Raw genomic sequence first — 20,469 nt, 5'->3', positions numbered from 1 at the left:
CACTTACACGTGATGCAGCCTTTGCCAAGCTCACTGTCTGACCCATCAGTGGGCCAAGCTCAACACAGGGTGGCCACCTCTCAGGTGAGCAGTGGAACAAAAGCACACTCCTTCTTCATCCTCCCCCAACCCTTTGCCCAGCCCCCACTGGGGGATGAGAAAACAGGACAAACAGTTCCATTTCTAGGCGTAAGGGAAGGCGGGGAACCTAACCTGATATGAGATACCCCCTACCCTGGAAGTCAGGCCTCACTACAGGCTGGTTTCCAGTGGTCTGAGCACATCTTCTCTTACAAGCTGTGACCCTGGAAGACTTCTGGAAAGATGTCCATTGGAGCCTTCTCCCCTCTCCCAGGGCTGTGTATTTAAAGAAAATTGCTACCGGAGGTTCAAAAGGACCCTTGAGAACAGCCAGACATTAGACATGAAATGAATGGCACCTGTGTGATTGGAAAGCCGTGGTTCCCTCCTCTCCGCGGGTGGGGGGCTCTCCCACTGCCTGGGACGGGGAGCTGATGCCTTTGTCAGGAGCCTCAGGGACAGGGGGCCTTTGGGGCGGGGAACAGGTTCTGAAGTGGTGCATGTCGGTGAAGGCACTGCTGGGCAGTGGGTGAAGCCCTAGGAAGAGTGGGCTGAGTCCTCTAGCGGGCTTTCCAGCTTTGCAAGCTGCTCCCCATTTCCCCCTTTGCCATTTGTGAAATGAAATACAGCTGGGGCCCCTGAGCTTTACTGGTCTGCATTTGTTCTCTGCCCTCCCAGTTCACAAGTTCATGATTGCTCTGCTGGATGCTAGGCATCAGGATATTTGCTTTTCTGCCTGTGGGGTTCTCCTAAATCTCACCGTGGATAAAGACAAGCGTGTCATCCTAAAAGAAGGAGGTGGCATTACAAAGTAAGTTCGAGGCATGGAGTCCTGACTCTGTCAGGATTCAGAGGATATAGTCTTCTGGGGAGCTTGGGCCCCTCTCCTCATTTCTCCCAGGCAGAGGTATTTCAACATTTAGAAGAGCCACGCTAGGGCTAAAGAGGGCATTTAGTTCCACCGGACACTTAAAATAATTCGGAAGTAGGTTATTGCTACTTTGTAGCTACTAAAATTTGTAGATATGAAATTATTTTTAATGACACTGAATTATATGTAATGCATATTAAATATGACAAAGTTAATCATCAGGTTAAAAATATAAAAACTACAGAGATTCCGACCTAATAACGTCTCAATTTGACTTTTATTAACTCAGGTTAGTAGATTGTTTAAGGGATTTTGGTCCCACTGACTGGCAGCTGGCCTGCTTGGTGTGCAAAACTTTATGGAACTTCAGTGAACATATCACCAATGCTTCATCATGTTTTGGAGATGAGGCCGCCAACACACTCTTAGTCCTGCTGTCGTCATTTTTAGGTAAGACCTGACTGGGAGTCTGTGAGTTTTATCAAAATGAGAAAAAAATGTGTTCCTGTGATCTGTATGGTTAAAGATTGGTAGGCATTTGGGTGGCTTTGTTTCTACAGGTAACAGGAGCATATTAAAGATTATTGTAACTTGGAGATATCCGGAAGAGGCTGAATGTTATTTATGGTGGGGACGCAAGGGCTTTTAACTCATTGGGTGCTGTCATGATTTCTTCTGTGGCATTTCCCCCCTTTTTGCATTTTCTATAAACTGCGTAAATAGAAGACCCAGGCATAAACGTATTGCTGCTGTTTAAAAAGCATATGGACGTTGACGGACCTATGCATTTGGATTAGCATCTGTGTCAGTTATATGGGGGAGGGTCTCTGAAACTGACATTACAGTGGGGTCCTACATTGAAAGGTGGGAAATCACTGATACTAACCAAAGAAAAGATGAGAGTATCTTACACTGAAAAAGCTATTTTTAGGGGAGTTTTTTTCAGCCTGGGTTAGGTCTAATAACGGTGGTTTGGGTCAGTAAATGAGTGTTTAAATAATCTCTTTTCCAAAACGGAGGTGTCCCTACCATTGCCCAAGCACTGTGGTGGATCAGCAAGGCTGTGTGGAAAGACTCAGTGTGACTCAGAGGCTGTGAGTTCAAATCCTCACTCTCTCAGGTGGTGTGAGTCAACAGGAGACTCTCTCCGAAGCTGTCTTTTCATCTGTGAAATGGGACGTGACATCCCTGCCCTGTTGCAGGGAGTCCTGAGAATCAAACAAGCATCCTGAGAACATTCCGGGAAGCCCAGAAGGCTGTAGTCAGACACTTCTGAGTTAAGGCCTTGCTTTATCACATACAAGGTTTTAAGCTTGGGCTTAACCTCTCTGAATTTCTGTTTTCTCATGTCTAAGATGGGGATAGTTGATGTCCACTTTGCAGAGCTGTAAGGATAATAAATGAGCATACCTGTACAAAGACCTGGATACAGAGCCTGACACACAGCAAGTCCTCAAAACGTGGTTGTGAAAGTGCTTGGTAAATTCTAAGTGTTGTAACAATATGTTATTAAACAGGAACTTGGAACCAAAAACTATTTGAAAGAATCAGGTGTGCTGGGTTGATGTGAAATGTGTTTGTTTCCAGGTAAATAAAATTTTGTGTAAGAGTAGGAAACAACAAGCATGATTTTGACTCACTGAGGTCCACAGTCTGCTCGTGGACTTGATGCTTTCTCAGGGTGCTGGGAGCAGACGTGCACTCAGCCTGCCTTCACTCAGTTCTCAGCTGTGCCAGGACATTGGCATCAGCTGTGGAATTTAAAAAAAGAAAAAAGAAAAAAAGAAAATGATACAACAACAAAAAACACTTGTCCTGGCCCCATCCCCAGGAATTCTGAATCAGGAGCTCTTGGTGGGGGAGGCCGATTATCTGCATCATGAAAAAAAGGCTCCACAGCTGAGTCTGCTGTTCAGGTGGCACCGAGAACCTCTGCCCTGGTTAATGAAGGAGTTGAAGGGAAGGATGCCCAGGGAAGAAGGGAGCCGGGAAACAAGCTCATTGCCCAGAGCCTGCTGGACAGGCACTTGGGACCTGGCAGGTCGTTCCAGGTGGAACCAGAGTCCCCGAGTGGCCCGCTCAGTAGCAGGCGCCGTCTGCTCCATCCTGCTGAGACCCAGCCGTGCTCTGTCTCAGCTCTTACGGAAAAAGTCCTTTCCCCACCTCGTTCCCTCTGGGCGCCTGCGTGGCCAAGGCTTCAGCTGCCTCAAGGCTTCTTCTTGCTGCACTCGCGAGTGGGACTGTCTCCTCTGCTGTTGGCACGACTTTCTGTCTCCCATTTAGGGAGAAGATGTGACTGGTTCCATGAGTCACTCTCCTGGAGTTTAGGGCTTTCATGCCTCAGGCAGCACGTGCTGCAGGCTGCCTGTGGCTTCCTTTGGCACCGAAGTCTGGAGCAGTCAACCATATATAACACAATGGTGGGGCCGTGTGGCAAAGGGGTGTGGGCATGGCCGGCTTTGCTGCGGGGGTGGCACACCTGGCGGGCACTCGACTGCAATGGGCCTGTTCCTACCACTTCCCTCCCTCAACCTTCCCTAGAGCCGGGTTGGGCTTCACCTCCTGATTCCTTAACCTGGCACCTTTGGCCCTGCCGTATCCCTTACCTGCCTGGCCCCATGCCGCCAGTACTTGCAGGCCCTTCTCATGAGCTTTTCAAGCCCATGATTATAGGAAATCTGTACTACTTATATAGCAATTAATCATGAGCTGTGGGACTTGTTCTTTATTAACTGTTTCGTAACTTTTCTCTTATTTCCTCACCGCAGCGGAGCCAGTAGGGTAAGGATATTGCCTTGTGCAAAGCAGGTTCTTGATAGATGCTTGTGGATTAACTGACGATAGTGGTATTGTTAATAGTGCTGCGTACTTTCAAAAGCACATTCATTCTGTCCTTATAGGATCTCTCTAAGGTCATCAGCTAGGTGACAGATGAGGTAGACGGTCTAGCAGGGTTAAGTGACTTGCCTAAGATCATACTGTAGCAAAGCCAGGGCTTTTCATCAGAGAGTAAACATCTAGCCCCCGTGTTTTTCTGCTGTTCCATTACGTAGTACACCCTTACCCCACTCCCCCGTGGAAGGGGACGGAGGCATGGGTAAGAGAAATAAACCCAGTCCATCAGGGAGCCCGGCCGTCAGCACAGGGCGGCACGGGTTTCTCCCGTGATCGCGAGCGCCCGCTTATGAGCCATGAGGCCTGGCTGCTTCCTGGCTCTTCTCCCCACGGTGTGGGCCCCTTACTTCTGACAGGGTTGTAGCTGGGTCTGGCCAGTTGGGTGGCAGCAGGTGAAATGGATATATGAGTGAGAGTTTAAATTTCAGTTATTTTACAAAGATAGCTAAAAAAAACCAGGCCATTTTGAAAACAGGATGAGCTGTTAAATCCCACACTGAAGTGTGAGCACTGTTTTTAGAAATAATGGTAGGGCAATTGATATAGCAGTGTAAGTTACCCAACTTTTTCTTGATGGGGAACTGGAAAAAGAAAGTAATGGTCCTCAGTGTGGTTGGGATGTTGACAGTCTTTTAGGAAGGTGGCTTAAAAAGAATGTTGTCTAAAACTTCCTGATGTGCTGCAGCCGCTTCTTATAAACTCATTAGCAATCTGTTTATCTTGAAGTTCTCAAGTGGCGTGCCCTGGCACACGAGTCTGCCACGAGCTTCTCTCAGGGTTGCTGGCAACTGGTGATCAGTGTGTGCAGTTTGTTAACTGTGAACGTAAATGACACTAGGTTATTTTATATTCATCTGTGGTATGTAGAACTTAGCATCTAGCTTATGTGACAAGAGGTAGAGGGGGCCCAGGGTGCAAGTTAGGGGATCACATCAACAAGCCTGTGCCAAAGAGCCGTCAGGTGCTTCTGGAACATGTGAGGACTGTGCCTTATAATAGTCACAACCATAATCGAACCCCCAATAGCTACCTGGTGCTGAACAGCAAGCCAGGAAACAGTGCCGTGAGTAGGGGACGCTTTTATCCATACTGCAGGATCCTGAAACTGTAATAGAGATTGTGTTATAATGGTCACTGACAAACTTGTTTTGAGTCCTTTAAATCCTAACACCTTATCTATAATTCTAGTATTTGGAAGTGTGTTGTGCACAAAGAAAGCTTCAGAATAATTGGTTATCTAAATCAATGCTTTTCACACTGTGACCAGAATCTTTAAAAAATAAATACAGAAGGAGAATATCAGAATATATTACATGTAGTAAAAATAAGTATTCCATCGTGAAACATTTGTTACGTGCATATGAATATTTAAGTGTGTGTATATAGTCATCATGTAATATGGACTGCTTAGGTCACAGTAAAAAAAAGGTTGAAAATCACAGATCTAAATTTTTCTTGGATTAGCCTCTGCTCTTCTTTGCAGTATGAGATGCAAAGTTTACTAGCTTGTGTAATAGGACACATTTTATGCATTTGCTGTATTTACTTTGAAACTTGAGGCTGCTTTCTCTTTCCTTCAGCTATTTGGCCACTTTTGTTATCTTGCCTAACCCAACTTACAATTTATAGGGCCCAAGTGTAGATTAACTAATTATATGTTGAGCCTCAAGAAAAGTAACACAGTCCTGACGTTAGATTAAAAAAAAAAACCCCAAAACACCAAAATAGTAACTTGGCTAAAAGCACCAAATCCACCCAAAAGCCCTGGGCAGGAGAAAGGACTGTGGAGTGCCTGGGCAGCCCTCAGCCCTAAACTGCTTGGGAATGAAGGGCATGAAATAAGAGAATTCATTTTTGGCGAAAGTTTAGTGCTCAGTAAATCTGGAGAAGAGTGAGCAGGAAGAAGATCTAGAAATTCAGAAGCACTCAGAGCCTCGCAGACTTCTTTTGTTTGGCCGTAGCCCAACAGGAAGGACTGTGAAGGCACGGAACACCATCTGTATGTATTCTCATCCTTTCAGGCCCTGATTGTCAGATGGGGGCAAGGAGGGCCAGGTTTGCTTACAGGGATCTCCACGGAGAGCCTTGCTGAAGTGTTTGTGTCTGCCCGGATCTTATCTCAGAGCTGCATAGCTGTCCACTTGGCTGGAGGAGAGGAGGGGAAGGCACAAACTGGGATTCCAGACTTATCTTATTCCGGGCGGTGACACTAACACCAGTAGTGCCAAAGCACACAGAGTGTACTTCACGTGTCTGTGTGCTTCATGTGTACTTAGAATACTCAGGGTAGAAAACTTGATGTAAACATTAATGAAGCATTTTATGGTAGGATTTTAATTGGCCTTATGAAAAAAGTTTGCAAAGTATGCAAGTAGTAATATTTGTGGTCACTTTAGGACTTAGTGGTTACCACTTAAGAAGTCTGCCTCAGCCTCAGACCTAGGAAGTGGCAGAGCAACCTTCTGACTGGCAGGCCAGTGCATTTTCCTCAAGTCCTTCCAATGGGGTCCAATGTAAACAAAGGAAAATGCAGGGGCGGGTTGGTGCAGAAACCTTAGTAGCCATTTGTCCTCCTGCTTGGGTTGGATATACTTATGATAATCATAGATTTCAGAGTGCCCTTGGATTAAGAAGCCAATCCTGGTTGTGATTTTGCATCTTTTTTTATGAGTGCTTTTTTGCATTATCCATGGACTCACTTGGGATTCTAATACTCCTCAGGATTCTCCAAGTCTCCCACTCTTCACTATTATTGATGAGAGCATAAGGTGGGGGGGGGGGGTTAGGTACGCAGAGAGGGGGGGTTTTCTTTACAAAGAAGTATGTCCAGCCTGCTTTGAAATGAGCAAAGTTGATTTTCAGTCAGGTTTACAGTGTCAAATTCAATTGTGCTACTTTCCCAAAAGATTTCCTATCTTCTTTTGTATCTGTTAACCATTGAAGTAATTAACTTTTCTAATGCAAGGATAAGGAAATAATCTATTATAATACTTTGCTTATTCTGAGAACTTGTGATCTGACTTTTGGAGGTAGATTTACATGTAAACATTAGGGATAAACTGAAGTAAGAGCTCAATTCAATCTAGGATTTTTATTTTTTTTAAAAAGATTATTATCTTTTTTTTTACATTAAGAGACTAACATACTTGTTTAAATTTTTTTTGTAAGGAATAGAAAAGAGTTAAAGAACTACTCCCATTAAAAAAGCCTTGTTGGGCAGAAATAGAGACACAGATGTAGAGAACAAACATATGGACACCACATGGGGAAAGCGAGGAGGGTTGGGGGGGAATGAATTGAGAGATTGGGTACCAAATTGTGCACTCTAAATATATGCTGTTTATTGTATGCTAACTGTATCTCAATAAAAGTTCTTTAAAAAAAAAAAAAAAGCCTTGTTGGAATTAGAGGTGACCCAGGATGAGTTTAACTCATGCCATCAAAAAGGAAACTTTATTCAGTAGGATTATGTTTCTAAATAATTGCTGTAATTTTAATTTTTCTGATACAGATGAAAAACTAGCACTGAATGGGAGTTTTGACCAAGATCTAAAAAACTATCACAGACTCCATTGGGAAACAGAATTCAAACCTGTGGCACAGCAGCTTCTAAACCGAATTCAGAGTCATCACACCTTCCTGGAACCTCTGCCTATTCCTTCCTTCTAACATGATGCAGATTAACAACACAAACAGGAAGTCAGATCTCCTTCATTCTTAAGAAGTGGTAACAAACATGAACTTTTTTTCAGTATTAACAAATACTGAAAGTTTTTCAGGTACTGATTTTAGTGAGTAGTCTTAGTATTTTAAAAGAAATAAGCATTTATTCTTGTTTAGGTATTATGGAAAAATGAATATACATGTACTTTCTGCTATGAGAAATGTAAAATGAAAATATATGCCTGGCATTTCTAAGTAAATAACTTTTTCTTCTATTCTCTATTAAATAATTTAGTTCTAGTCTTAAAATCCTGACAACGATTCTAGAATTTGTGTTTGTCAGTTCAGTAAGTGACTTGCGCAGTGAAGACTGTTGGGTGTGGTGTATAGAAAGAACGGTGGTCAACACTATTAGGAATACATTACTACATGAGCATCTGCACTAATTCTTACAGCATCAAATAATAACCTTCTGGTTAGGTACCACTATTTTTCTGGTTGTCATATTAAGAGAAGAGGTAAGCAGAAACATTTAGAGAAGGTTGTTTTGGGCCATCTACTCTTTATTAAATAAGTAAAATAGATGGAAAAGGGAGTATTTTACCTTTTTATTTTCATTTGAAATAAAATGAGTAGACCAGACAGGTCTTCTCCTTATAACTCTCTGTGACTAGGGAGGTGATATAATGTACTAGAAAGAGTGTAGGCTTAAGTGTATGGCAAATCTTAGTTTGAATCCTAGCTCTCCCCTGCTTGGGCCTTGGGTAAGTAACTTGATTTTTTTTAGCTTCATAAAATGGGATTAATATCTATTTTAATATCATGTAGCTTAGGAAAAAAAAACCAAAATGGGCAAATTGTCCAGTATAGTGACTGATGTGTAGTAGGTTCTCAGTAAATTATGATGGTAATTAGTTTATTAGTTTGCCACTCTTTGTAAGATAAGTTTGGCCTTTGAATAAATAATAGAAACCAAAGAAATTGAGATAACCATTGTTATCCCATATTAGCCAAAAGCGATTTGGAAATAAAGGTAGGTTTGCTACTCTGCTCTGTAGGGTGAGAGATGAGCCATTAATAACCAAAAAGCTCCTCTCTCACCCTAACAAAGTCCCGACACTAATGGGATGAAGGCAGGCATCCCAGACCAGATGGGCTCTTAAAAGTCTATTAGAAAAAAACCTAAATTTCCAGGAATAGACTTTCCAAGGTCTCCTCTAGTTTGGGCCTCAGCCCTGACTGGGGCTAAGTAGAATCCTCTAGAGACACTCCCTGTATCCATAAGTCTTTCATCCACAGTATTTGCTAGTAGATTCACTCCAATAGTTGAAATCATTTCTTATAAGTCTGACAGGCTAATCTCTCAAAAACATGAGAAGATCTACGTCTTTATTTTACCCATAGCAAACTATATATTCTACTTTCAGTGGAAAAGATAAAACTCTCTTCCCCCCAAAATAGCTGCTTCAGTATTTATAACTAATATCATAACTCATAGTGGAATAGCATTATGCCTGTTCTCCATGTTAAACTCCTCTCCCTCAGACTTGTGTGCAAGCTGGACCATCAACTTTCTTTTTTAATTTTAAGTATGTTTTTTGGGGGTGGGGTGGGGGCTGGGGGGGCGGAGTGCATGCTGCACAGCATGTGGGGTCTTAGTTCCCCAACCAGAGATCGAACCGGTGTCCCCTGCATTGGAAGTGTGGAGCCGTAATCACTGGACCACCAGGGAAGTCCCCATCATAACTGTTTTTAAATGTACAGTTCAGCAGTGTTAAGTTTATTCACATTGTTCTGGAACAGTTCTCCAGAACTTTTTTCGTCTTGCAACACAAACTCTATATCCATTAAACAACTCCCTGTTTCCTCCTCTCCCCAGCCGCTAGCAACAATCATTCTACTTTGTTTCCATGAGTTTGATTTGACGAGTTTAGATACCTCATACAGCATTTGTCTTTTTGTGACTGGCTTATTTTACGTAGGATAATGTCCTCAAAGTTCATTCATGTTGTGGCGTGTGATGGGATTTCCTTCCTTTTTAAGGCTGAGTAATGTTTCCTTGTATGTTTGTATCACTTTTTTTTTATCCATTCCTTCATCAGAGGACATTTGGGGTGCTTCTATCTCAGGGCTATTGTGAATAATGCTACTGTGAACATGGGTGTGTAAATACATCTTCGAGATCCTGCTTTCAGTTCCTTTGTGTGTATACCCAGAAATGGAATTACTGGATCATTTAGTAGTAATAGTTTTAATTTTTTGAGGAATGTCCATACTGATTTCCACAGAGACTGCACCATTTCACATCACCAACAGTGCACAAGGGTTCCCATTTCTTTATATCTTCTCCAATACTTGTTATTTTCTGTTTTTTGTTTTGGTTTGGTTTTTTGGGTTTTGTTTTATTTTTTGATAGTAGCCATCTTAATGTTTGTGAAATAGTATCTCATGGTTTTGATTTGCATTTCTTTAATAATTAGTGATATTGAGTATCTTGTCATATGCTTGTTGTCCACTTACATATCATCTTTGGAGAAATGTCCATTCAAGTCCTTTGCCCATTTTTAAATTTTTATTTTTTAAAATAATTTTTATGTATCTATTTTAAAATTTTCATTGAAATATAGTTGGTTTACAGTGTTGGTTTCAGGTGTACAGCAAAGTGATTCATATATACACACACACACACATTTGTTAGATTCATTCCATTACAGGTTATCACAAGATATTGAGTATAGTGCTATATACAGTAGGTCCTTGTTATCTATTTTATATATAGTAGTGTGTATATGTTAATCCCAAACTCCTAATTTATCCCTCCCCACTCCCCTCTCACCTTTGGTAACCATAAGTTTGCTTTCTATGTCTGTGAGTCTATTTCTGTTTGTCAAGAAGTTCATTTGTATCATTTTGTTAGATTCCACATGTAAGTGATATCAAATGATATTTGTCTTTGTCTGACTTACCTCACTTAGTATGATAATCTCTAGGTCCATCCATGTTCCTGCAAATGGCATTATTTTATTTTTTATGACTAATATTCCATTGTATACATCTTCATCCATTCATCTGTCAGTGGACACTTAAGTTGCTTCCATATCTTGGCTGTTGTAAATAGTGCTGCTGTGAATAGTGGGGCACATGTATCTTTTCGAATTATGGCTTTCTCCGAATGTATGACCAAGAGTGGGATTGCTGGATCATGTGATAACTCTATTTTTAGTTTTTTAAGAAAACTTCATACTGTTCTCAATAGGGCTGCACCAATTTACATTCCCACCAACAGTATAGGAGGGTTCCATTTTCTCCACATGTATTTAGTATTTGTACACTTTTTGAAGGTGGCCATTCTGATTGGAGTGTGGTGATACCTCACTGTAAGTTTGACTTGTATTTCTCTAATAATTAGTGATATTGAGCATCTTTTCATGTCCCTTTTGGCCATCTGTATGTCTTCTTTGGAGAAATGTCTATTTAGGTCTTCTGCCCGTTTTTTTGATTGGGCTGTTTATTTTTTTGATATTAAGCTCTATGAACTGTTTGTATATTTCAGAAATTAATCTCTTGTCAGTCACATCTTTTGCAAATATTTTCTCCCAGTCCGTAGGCTGTCTTTTTATTTTGTTTATGGTTTCCTTTGCTGTGCAAAAGCTTTAAAGTTTAATTAGGTCCCATTTGTTTATTTTGGTTTCTATTTCCATTACTCTAGGAGAGGGATCCAAAAAAATATTGCTGCAGTTTATGTCAGAGTGTTCTGCCTAAGTTTTCTTCTAGGAGTTTTATAGTATCAGGTCTTATATTTAGGTCTGACATTAGGTCTTTAATCCATTTTGAGTTTACTTTTGTATATGGTGTTAGAGAATGTTCTATTTTCATTCTTTTACATGTAGCTGTCCAGTTTTCCCAGCACCACTTGTTGAAGAGGCTATCTCTTCTCCATTGTATATTCTTGCCTCCTTTGTCCTATGTTAATTGACTGTAGATGTGTGGGTTTATTTCTAGGCTTTCCACTGATCTGCTCCATTGATCTTTATGTCTGTTTTTGTGCCAGTACCATGTTGTTTTGATTAATATAGCTTTGTAATATAGTCTGAAGTCAGGGAGTGTGATTCTTCCAGCTCCATTTTTCTTTCTCACGATGGCTTTGGCTATTGGGGCCTTTTGTGTTTAGATAGAAATCTAAAAAATTTTTGTACTTGTTCCTGAAAAATGCCATTGGTAATTTGAACAGGAATTGCATTGACTCTGTAGATTGCCTTGGATCATATGGTCATTTGAACAATATTGAGTCTTCCAACCCAAGAACATGCTATATCTTTCCATGTGTTTGCGTCATCTTCAGTTTCTTTCATCAGTATCTTATAGTTTATGGAGTACAGGTCTTGTACTTTGACAGAGAAAGCAGAAGCTTTACAGACAAGCAGAAGCTAAAAGAATTCAGCACCATCAAACCAGCTTTACAACAAATGCTAAAGGAATTTGTCAGTAAAGTTGCAGGATACAAAATTAATATACAGAAACCTGTTGCTTTTCTATACACTAACAATGAAATATCAAAGAAGATAAGGAAACAATCCCATTTACCACTGCATCAAAAATAATATAGCTAGGAATAAACCTACTTAAAGAGGCAAAAGACCTGTACTCTGAAAACTATAAGATTAGCCCATGTTTTTAATCAGGCTATTTGTGTTTTTTGTTTTGTTGTTTTTTGGTCTTTCGGTGGTAGTTGTTGAGTTAAAGGAGTTATTTACATACTCTGGATATTAAGCCATTATCAGATACATGATTTACAAATATTTTCTCCCATTACTGTTGATTGTGCCCTTTGACACATAGAAGTAAGTTTGATGTAGTTCTATTTGTCTATTTTTTCTTTTACCTTTTGGTCTTCTGTCCAGTAAATCATTGCCAAATCCAATGTCCTGAAGCTTTGCCCCATGTTTTTTTTTTTTTTTTTTTTTTCCCTAGGACTTTTATAGCTTTAGTTCTTACATTTAGGTCTTTAATCCATTTTAGTTAATTTTTGTGTATGGTTGTAAGGTAAAGCTCAAACTTTTTTCTTTTTCTTTTCTTTCTTTTTTTTTTTTTTTTTTTGCATGTGGATAAACAGTTTTCCCAGCACCGTTTGTTAAAAAGACAGTCTTTTCCTTATTGAATGGTCCTTTATTTGTGTCTTAATTTCTTATAGTAATGTTTTGTAGTTTTCAGTGTCAAGTCTTTCAACTCCTTTGGTTCAATTTATTTCTAAGTGTTTTATTCTTTTTGATGCTATTATAAATGGAATTGTTGCCTTAGTTTCCTTATTAGATTGCTCATTATTAGTCTATAAAAATGCAACTGATTTTGTTGATTTTGTGTCCTGCAACTTTGCTGAATTTTTTAGTTTCAACAGTTTTTGTTTTGGTGTGGAATCTTTAGGGTTTTCTACATATAAGATCACATCATTTGCAAACGGAGATAATTATACATTTCCTTTCCAATTTGGACTTTTTCTTCCTCTTGCCTAATTGCTCTGACTAGGATTTTGGTACTATGAGTAGTGAGAGTAGGCATCCTTGTCTTGTTCCTGATCTTAAAGGAAAAGCTTTGTCTTTCACAGTGTATGATGTTAGCTATGGGCTTTTCACATATGGTCTTTATTACATGAGATAGTTTCCTTCTACTCCTAGTTTGTTGAGTATTTTTTATCGTGAAAGGGTAGTGAATTATACCAAATGATTTTTCTGCATCAATTGATATGACCATGTGTTTTTCCCCCCTTCATTCTGTTAATGTGGCATATTACACTGATCAATTTTTATATGTTGAATAATCCTTGCATTTTAGGAATATATCTCACTTCATTTTTTAAATGTGCTGTTGAATTCTCTTTACTAGTATTAAGGATTTTTTGCAGCAATATTCATCATAGATATTGGTCTGTAGTTTTCTTGTAGTCACTTTGTCTGGCTTTGGTATCAGGGTAATGCTGACCTCATAGAATGAGTTTGGAAGTGTTCCCTCATCTTCATTTTTTAGATAAGTTTGGTGTTGGCTCTTCTTTAAATGTTTGGTATAATTCTTCAGTGAAACCATTTGGTCCTGGGCTTTGTTGAGAGTTTTTGATTACTGATTCAAATCTCCTTACTAGTTATAGGTCTGTTCAGATTTTCTATTTCTTCATGATTCAGATTTGGTAGGTTGTATGCTTCTAAGTTATCCAATTTGTTGAAGTACAATTGTACGTAGTAGTCTTATCCTTTTTTTTTTAAACTGGTTGTTAATGTCCCATTTTTCATTTCTGATTTTATATATTTGATTCTTTTGTTTTTAATGTAGTTTGTTTTGTCAATTTTGTTGATCTTTTCAAACAACTTTTTTTCTTCTCTATTGTTTTCTGTTGTCTGTTTTATTTATCTTTGCTCTAATCTTTGTTTCCTTCCTTCTGCTAGCTCTGGGTTTGGATTGTTCTTTGTCTAGTTCCTTGCTATGTCAAGTTAGATCATTGATTTGAGATCTTTTTTGCTGTTTTAATGTAAGAGTTTATAGCTCTAAACTTCCCTTTTGGCACTGTATCCATATGTTTTGGTGTGTTCTGTTTTTATTTTAATTTATCTTGAGATATTTTCTAATTCCACTTGTGATTTCTTCTTTGCAGGGGCAGGGGCTTTTTAAGGATGTTCTGTTTAATTTCTACATACTTGTGGACTTTCCAGTTTTTCTTTCTTCAGTTGTCAGTTTCATTCCTTTATGATCAGAAAAGATACTTGGTATGATTTGTCTTTTAAAATTTAAGACTTGTTTTGTGGCTTAATATGTGGTCAGTCCTGGAGAATGTTCCATGTGCACTTGAGAAGAATGTATATTCTGCTATTGTTTAAGTGTTCTGTATGTGTCTGATAGATCCAAGTAATCTACAGTGTTGTTTAAGTCCTCTGTTTCCTTATTTATCTTCTGTTGGTTATATTCACTTTTGAAAGTGGGTGTTGAATCTCGTATTATTGTGTTGCTATCTATTTCTCCAATTCTGTTAACATTTGCTTCACATGTTTAGGAGCTCTAGTATCTGGTGCCTGTATAATTGTTATATCTTCTTAGTGAATTGACCCTTTTTTCTGATATTTGTATAGCCACCTCCACTGTCTTTTGGTTACCATTTGCATGGAATATCTTTTTCCAGCCTTTCACTCACAGCCTATATGTGTCCTTAGATCTAAAGTTAGTTTCTTATAGACAGCATATAGTTGAATTCTCCTTTTTATTTTATCCATTTGGCCAACCTATGTCTTTTGATTGGGGGATTTGATCCATTTACATTTGATGTAATTACTGATAGGGAAGGACTTACTATTGCCATTTTGTTAATTGTTTTCTGCAAATTTTGTACCTTTTTTATACCTCATTTCCCCTCTTCCTCCTTTGTGTTTCATTGACTATTTTTTCTTTTTTCTTTTTTTTGTAGCAACATGCTTTGATTTCCTTCTCATTTCTTTCTGTGTAAATTCTAAAGAGGTTTTCTTTGTGGTTACCATGGGAATTATGTTTAAAAATGTTAAAGTTATAACAATATTTTAAGCTGATAAGCACTTGATTTGCATACAAAACTCCATTCCTTTACAGCTCTGCCCACTCCCCACTTTGTTACTGATACCCCTGTAAGTACCTTAGGCGCTCCTCACTTTTCTTCATTTCTCTTTTTGTTCTGACTTGATAACATCAAATAACCTCCAAGGTTATTAATAGTAACTCCGAAGTTATTGATAGTATCAATAACTTCAAGGTCACTGATTATACTTCTCCTCTCTGATCAAATCTCCTGTCAAACTCTAGTTTTTTTCCTTAATTCAATTATTGTTTCTTCAGCTCCAGAATTTGTTTGATTCCTTTCTATTCTGTCTCTTTGGTGACATTCTCATTTTGTTCATGCATAATTTTCCTGATTTGTCAGTCTTATTCTCTTTTAGTTCACTGAGCATCTTTAAGACAATTGTTTAAAATTCTTTGTTAGGTAATTCAGCGTTCTGCATTGCTTTAGGGTTGGTTTCTGGAGGTTTCTTAGATTTTGCCACATTCTCCTGTTTATTTATATACCTTGTGAACTTTGTTAAGATATGGACATTTGAAAAATGGCTCGCATTTCCAGGGATGAATCTTCTTTGGGCATGTGTTTATTCCAGGATATGTGTCTGCTTCTAACTGACTTAATTTCCCTAAGAGGCTTGCCTCTGTTTCTTCTCAGGAGCTTCCTGTTCCAATTTCTATTTTATTCCTGGCTGTACTCTCTTAGATCCCCTGCACCTGCCTGCAGAACTGTAGACTCCCTGCTGCTCTAATGTGCTTGTGTCTGTTTTCAGTGGCCTACAACCAGCATCCAAACCATGCTACCACTTCCACTAGTGCTCCAAGTCAGGTGAGACAGAATTTAGTCCCTCAAACAGGCCCCCAGACAAGCCAGAATGTTAGACACGAGTTTCACCTTTTTTCTTTCTGTCCTGAGGGAGGAGCCAGGTATTGGGAGCTTCCTCTCAATTGCAGCGTGCTGTGCCAAGCAAAGGGAAGGGCTAGGAGGAGCAAAATGCCCCAAATTTTCCTACACCTTTTGGTGCAGCTTCCTCCTGGTTTTGTGTTTGCCTGAGCTGTAGCTTCTCAAGTGATTTCTAGAGTTCTCACAAAGATATTTTGGTCCTTATATTGTTGTTAGCTCAGTGTCTCCATGGGGAACAAGGACCTGGACCTTCATTGGTGATGTCACTCTCCATCCACGTGCCTTTTGCTTTCCCTTGCTATTCACTAGTTATAAATATGTAACAAAATTTCAGTGTATCTTAATGAGTGAAATGTGCTTGGAAAACATGCTTATCTGACAAGTGTTATTTACTTATCTGTCAATGGTCTGTTATCAAAATAATTTGAAATAGGTACACTGTTAGAATAAAAACAACTCTTAATTTATCACCACTATTTATATGGAGTTAAATAATTGTGGTAAATATGTGTTTAGAATTTAATCTCACTCTTGCAGTAAGAGATACTGAATTAACTTTTGCCTAATAAAAAAGTTCCCCAATTTTTACCAAAAAATGGATTTAAAAAAACTGAATCTTAGAAATCTCAACCAGAAATCTATTCATGATTATTCAAGAAAAAAAAATTCCTCTTGTCAGGGAGAGTTTTGAAATCCCATAGAGTATTCTATTTTACCTTCCCAATTATTTTGGAAACTATTAGTTTCAAAGATTATAGTAACATTAGATATCCTATGTGTTTAGTTTTGAGAAAACACTGAGCAACAGGAAACACCTGTTAAATGGGAGGTGTTGAAACATCAACTTTGTGTCACAGGCACGCCTTCATTACTTTAGGTATAGCACACTTTTTTACTCATTAAAATTTTCATTTTGACTTGTGATTTCTAGTTATAAGCCTCCATGGAGTAAAATAATGAACTCAGTTTATCTTGTTTTGTGATGATCCTACTACTGATTAGAACCTCTTTTAGAAATTTGTATTTTCAAGAGCAAGTGCAAAGAACAAAGAGCAGAAGCAGAATGAGTAAAAATTTAACTACATCCAGTGCAACGTTACTTGTCGGATTCACCTGTATTGCTATGATGAAATAAGCCAGCAGCAGACAGAAAAGGGCAGAGGCATGATGCAAGTTCAGTGGGTAAGACCATTTGTATATTACTGTAAGCTGACTAGGAATGGGCTTATATATTTCTTTAAATATAAAATATATTGAAGATAATTTTTATCTAAGGTGATAGTCTTATCTCCTTACTAGGGTATACAGCCATGAAGGTAAGTACATCACCTCCATTCAAAATTGTGCCTCCCACCCCATAAATTTATAGGCACTAGATTGAGCTCAATAAATATTTTGATGAGTAAGTTATTACAACAGCTTTGATTAAATTTAGAGTTATTTCTAATTGTTTGAGTGTCATTTTTTGTTCTGTAGTGGCTCCCTAATTAGCCTTTGTTTCTAATAATTCTTAATAATTCTATTTGACCTCTGAAACATCTCAGTCCATCGCAGTTCAAAATGGACAAGAGATGGGACTGTACCATTTCCAACATAAAACTTTTCTTTGCATCTTTCAAAATGACTTTGAGTTTGCCATTTAATAGCAGTCTCTCACCTGATTACAGAATTATTTAAGTGTGATGGCTAATGAAAGTCAGTAGATGCTGAGAATAGTTACTGACTGAAGTCATGACTTTGTAAGAGACTGAGACAGCAAATAAAATTGGAGAAAAATTATTCTTTATTGAAAAATACCAATAATACTGACATACTTCAAAAGCAACTCACGCTTCCAGAATACAAAGTTCTTAATACATTTTTTAAGCCTGTTTGCATTTCAAAATCAAATTTGATAACCTGACTAAAAATATTTTCCAGCTTTATTATTTAAGGAGCTGCACAACCTTTGAAGTGGGGACCATGAGGTGGGCAGGAGCAGAGGGGCAGAATGCACCTGGGACTGCTCAGCAGGCTACAGCAATATTTCCCATAACTTCGGTGCTGGAAACAAAAATACTGCACAAGACAGCTACCCTCCAGTGTCAGAGAATCTTGGGAAACAGCATATCAAAAGGTAGCCAGCTTTTCTTATAATTTACACACTTTCATTTAAGATTGCTTTTTGAAGAAAATCTTTAAGAACGCCACTGTAATTTAATATCATCCAATAACTGAATTTAAAAAAACTATATGAAAGAAATGAGCTGTTACCATCATAATGGTCTTTGCCGAGTTGTGAGTAATTTTAGATGCAAAAAAATTAACACATATGCAAGTTTAATTTGAAACCACACAAATTACGTATGTAGGCTCAGATAGTAGCAGTGTTCACTTTATTACTAATAGCTTAACTGGAACAGCCACTCTATTCATTCCACCAGCAGGAATAGCAGCACCAATATCTAAAATTCTTTGTCTCAATATAAAAGCTTACACCATTATCAAAGACCCATTCTTTGCATGCTCCAATTCTTGTTATCTTATTTTTTAACATAAAAGCAACAGGATTTGGAGAGTTACTATTTGCTGTATTAAAACAGTTATACAGCATCTTGTACTGTCAAAAAGCAAAATACTGTGAATAGCAGCCCTTCTTCACAGCTCTAAACTTGAAGCTGCCAAGCACTCACTGCTTGTGTCAGCAGTGGCATTTCCACAGTAAAATAGCAGAAACTAAAGGAATCATGGCACAATGGATTTCTGAATTCTTTTATCTACCATTGGTCCTGGGGCTTAGTACCTTCCCCTTGTAGACTATATCTGCTGATCGTTCCATCATCTTTAATGGAGGAAAGGCATCAGGTCATATAGCGGGTAATGGCTCTCAGAGCATAAAGGAGTTCTGCTTGCATCCTAGCTTCTATAAGAAGCAGATTAACGTGAACCTGAATATAAAACACAACATCATTTAGGATACAGTTATAAGCATTCACAATCAGTTTCAGTGCATCTTAAAAACACCAAAAAATAAGAATGTTCTTCTCTGGGTCGACAGAGGTGATGGAAAGGGTTTAATAAGACCCATTAGATTAGGTGAAGAAGAATAAGGATCACTGCTTAAGTTACAGAGTAAACACAGTAGGTACATACCTTCTCAGAGTGCTTGAACTGCCTCCAGAAGCTATCATACATTCTTTTGTTAACCTTTTCAGGAGTGCAAACAACAGTTTTGATATAAACTTTAAAGCTACGATCCAATAGCTGGTTAATTTCACCATAGTCATAATCATCATATCTGTTAAAAGACAACGTGAGAATTATATTTTTGATATATAGTCTGTTTTCTTCTTACAGAAGTACAGACATCACTAGTAAATGCTATGCTTGCCAAGTGTCAGCTGTATTGTTTTCTAAACTTATGTACTTGTTACTGTAATTACGGGATTTAATTGCTATTAAATATAATATTTTTTTAAACGATAGTAAATGTTATATTCTTTTCCCCTCTTTGTGTAGGCAGCTGTCCCCCAAAATGACAGCTTTACAATGTTTAATTGGGAGTGGATGAATGAGTATTAAAGGGTAAGAAACAGTGAAGTTAGGAAGATAAAAAAACTGCCAGTGCCCAAGTAACAGTATATATTTACAATTACGAATAAGCAACCACACTGAGGAACAAATCCTGGAAACAAAGTTTATGAGTATTGCTGATATTAAGAAATCAACACATTAATCAGATAATATTTATTGATACTATTTCATGATACATAAATTATAATCTACTTGTGTAAATACATTTTCTTTTCTCGTGTTTCCAGAAGTTCTTGAGGTCAGATGAGAAAAAAAGGGGGGAAGTGTCTCAGAGGAAAGAATTGGTCCTAGATGGCCTCACAGTGTCTACACTTAGGAAAGGCTGTTCTGCTTGAAGCCAAGATGATTGTAGGCACCAGAGCAGTGCCTCCTCTGCTCCAGTGGAGGACAGTTTCTAGAAGTCTCCTATTTGGTTTTTAGTGGAAAAGGGAGAAAGCTCTTATAAAGCTGGTCCTATATAACCATTCGGGAGTCTAAAGTCAATAATCTGGCTACTGATAAAATGAGTAAGCGAGAGAAAGTCTGACTTTACAGCTAAAATAATCAGAAAGTACCATAGCATAGGTGTTTGTGTATGTTAGAAGGTGGTATATGATGGCTGTGTTTCCCATATAGCATAATAATGTGGCTGACTATCACAAGATGTGAAAGTTTTGCATTTTGATGGAGTATCATGTGAGCAGGTGCTCTCTAGACGGGCACTATAAAGAGTTTTAAGTTCCATAAAGGTAGGTTTGAGTGTGTCAGGAGATAAAAGATGCTACAAAGGGGGAAGGTAGCATAAATGTTCAGAGACAGACTTTGCCTCTTCCTCTGTGCTCTTGGACCAGCTTGCTTGCCCTGCTCTTCCCTGGAGGCATCTGTTATTTAACTCTTGTCAACTTCCCTAACTCTCCCTCCTGACTAGCTAGGCGAGAGG

At 38.6% G+C, this 20,469-nt stretch overlaps 2 protein-coding genes across 4 annotated transcripts in view; one reads left to right on the top strand and one right to left on the bottom strand.

The window, feature by feature from the left end:
* Positions 1-7,818, top strand: part of ARMC2 (armadillo repeat containing 2) — a 98,809-nt gene extending 90,991 nt beyond the window's left edge. The window contains exons 17-19 of the mRNA XM_057740087.1: positions 760-892; positions 1,242-1,402; positions 7,359-7,818. Of these exons, the coding sequence (XP_057596070.1) occupies positions 760-892; positions 1,242-1,402; positions 7,359-7,516 (452 nt within the window). The 3' untranslated portion in view covers positions 7,517-7,818. The remainder of the gene's footprint in view (positions 1-759; positions 893-1,241; positions 1,403-7,358) is intronic.
* Positions 7,819-17,742: 9,924 nt separating this feature from the next.
* SESN1 (sestrin 1) overlaps positions 17,743-20,469 on the bottom strand; it is a 104,419-nt gene continuing 101,692 nt past the window's right edge. For all 3 annotated transcript variants that reach the window (XM_057737921.1, XM_057737923.1, XM_057737922.1), the window contains 2 exons: positions 19,110-19,254; positions 17,743-18,904 (listed from right to left, as the gene is read on the bottom strand). In XM_057737921.1, coding sequence (XP_057593904.1) covers positions 18,818-18,904; positions 19,110-19,254 — 232 coding nt within the window. In that variant the 3' untranslated portion in view covers positions 17,743-18,817. The remainder of the gene's footprint in view (positions 18,905-19,109; positions 19,255-20,469) is intronic.

The sequence above is a fragment of the Hippopotamus amphibius genome, chromosome 6, assembly GCF_030028045.1.
Source record: "Hippopotamus amphibius kiboko isolate mHipAmp2 chromosome 6, mHipAmp2.hap2, whole genome shotgun sequence".
Taxonomy (NCBI): Eukaryota; Metazoa; Chordata; class Mammalia; order Artiodactyla; family Hippopotamidae; genus Hippopotamus; species Hippopotamus amphibius.
The sequence above is the reverse complement of the archived record's forward strand: the minus strand, read 5'-3'. Positions and strand labels throughout refer to the sequence as shown.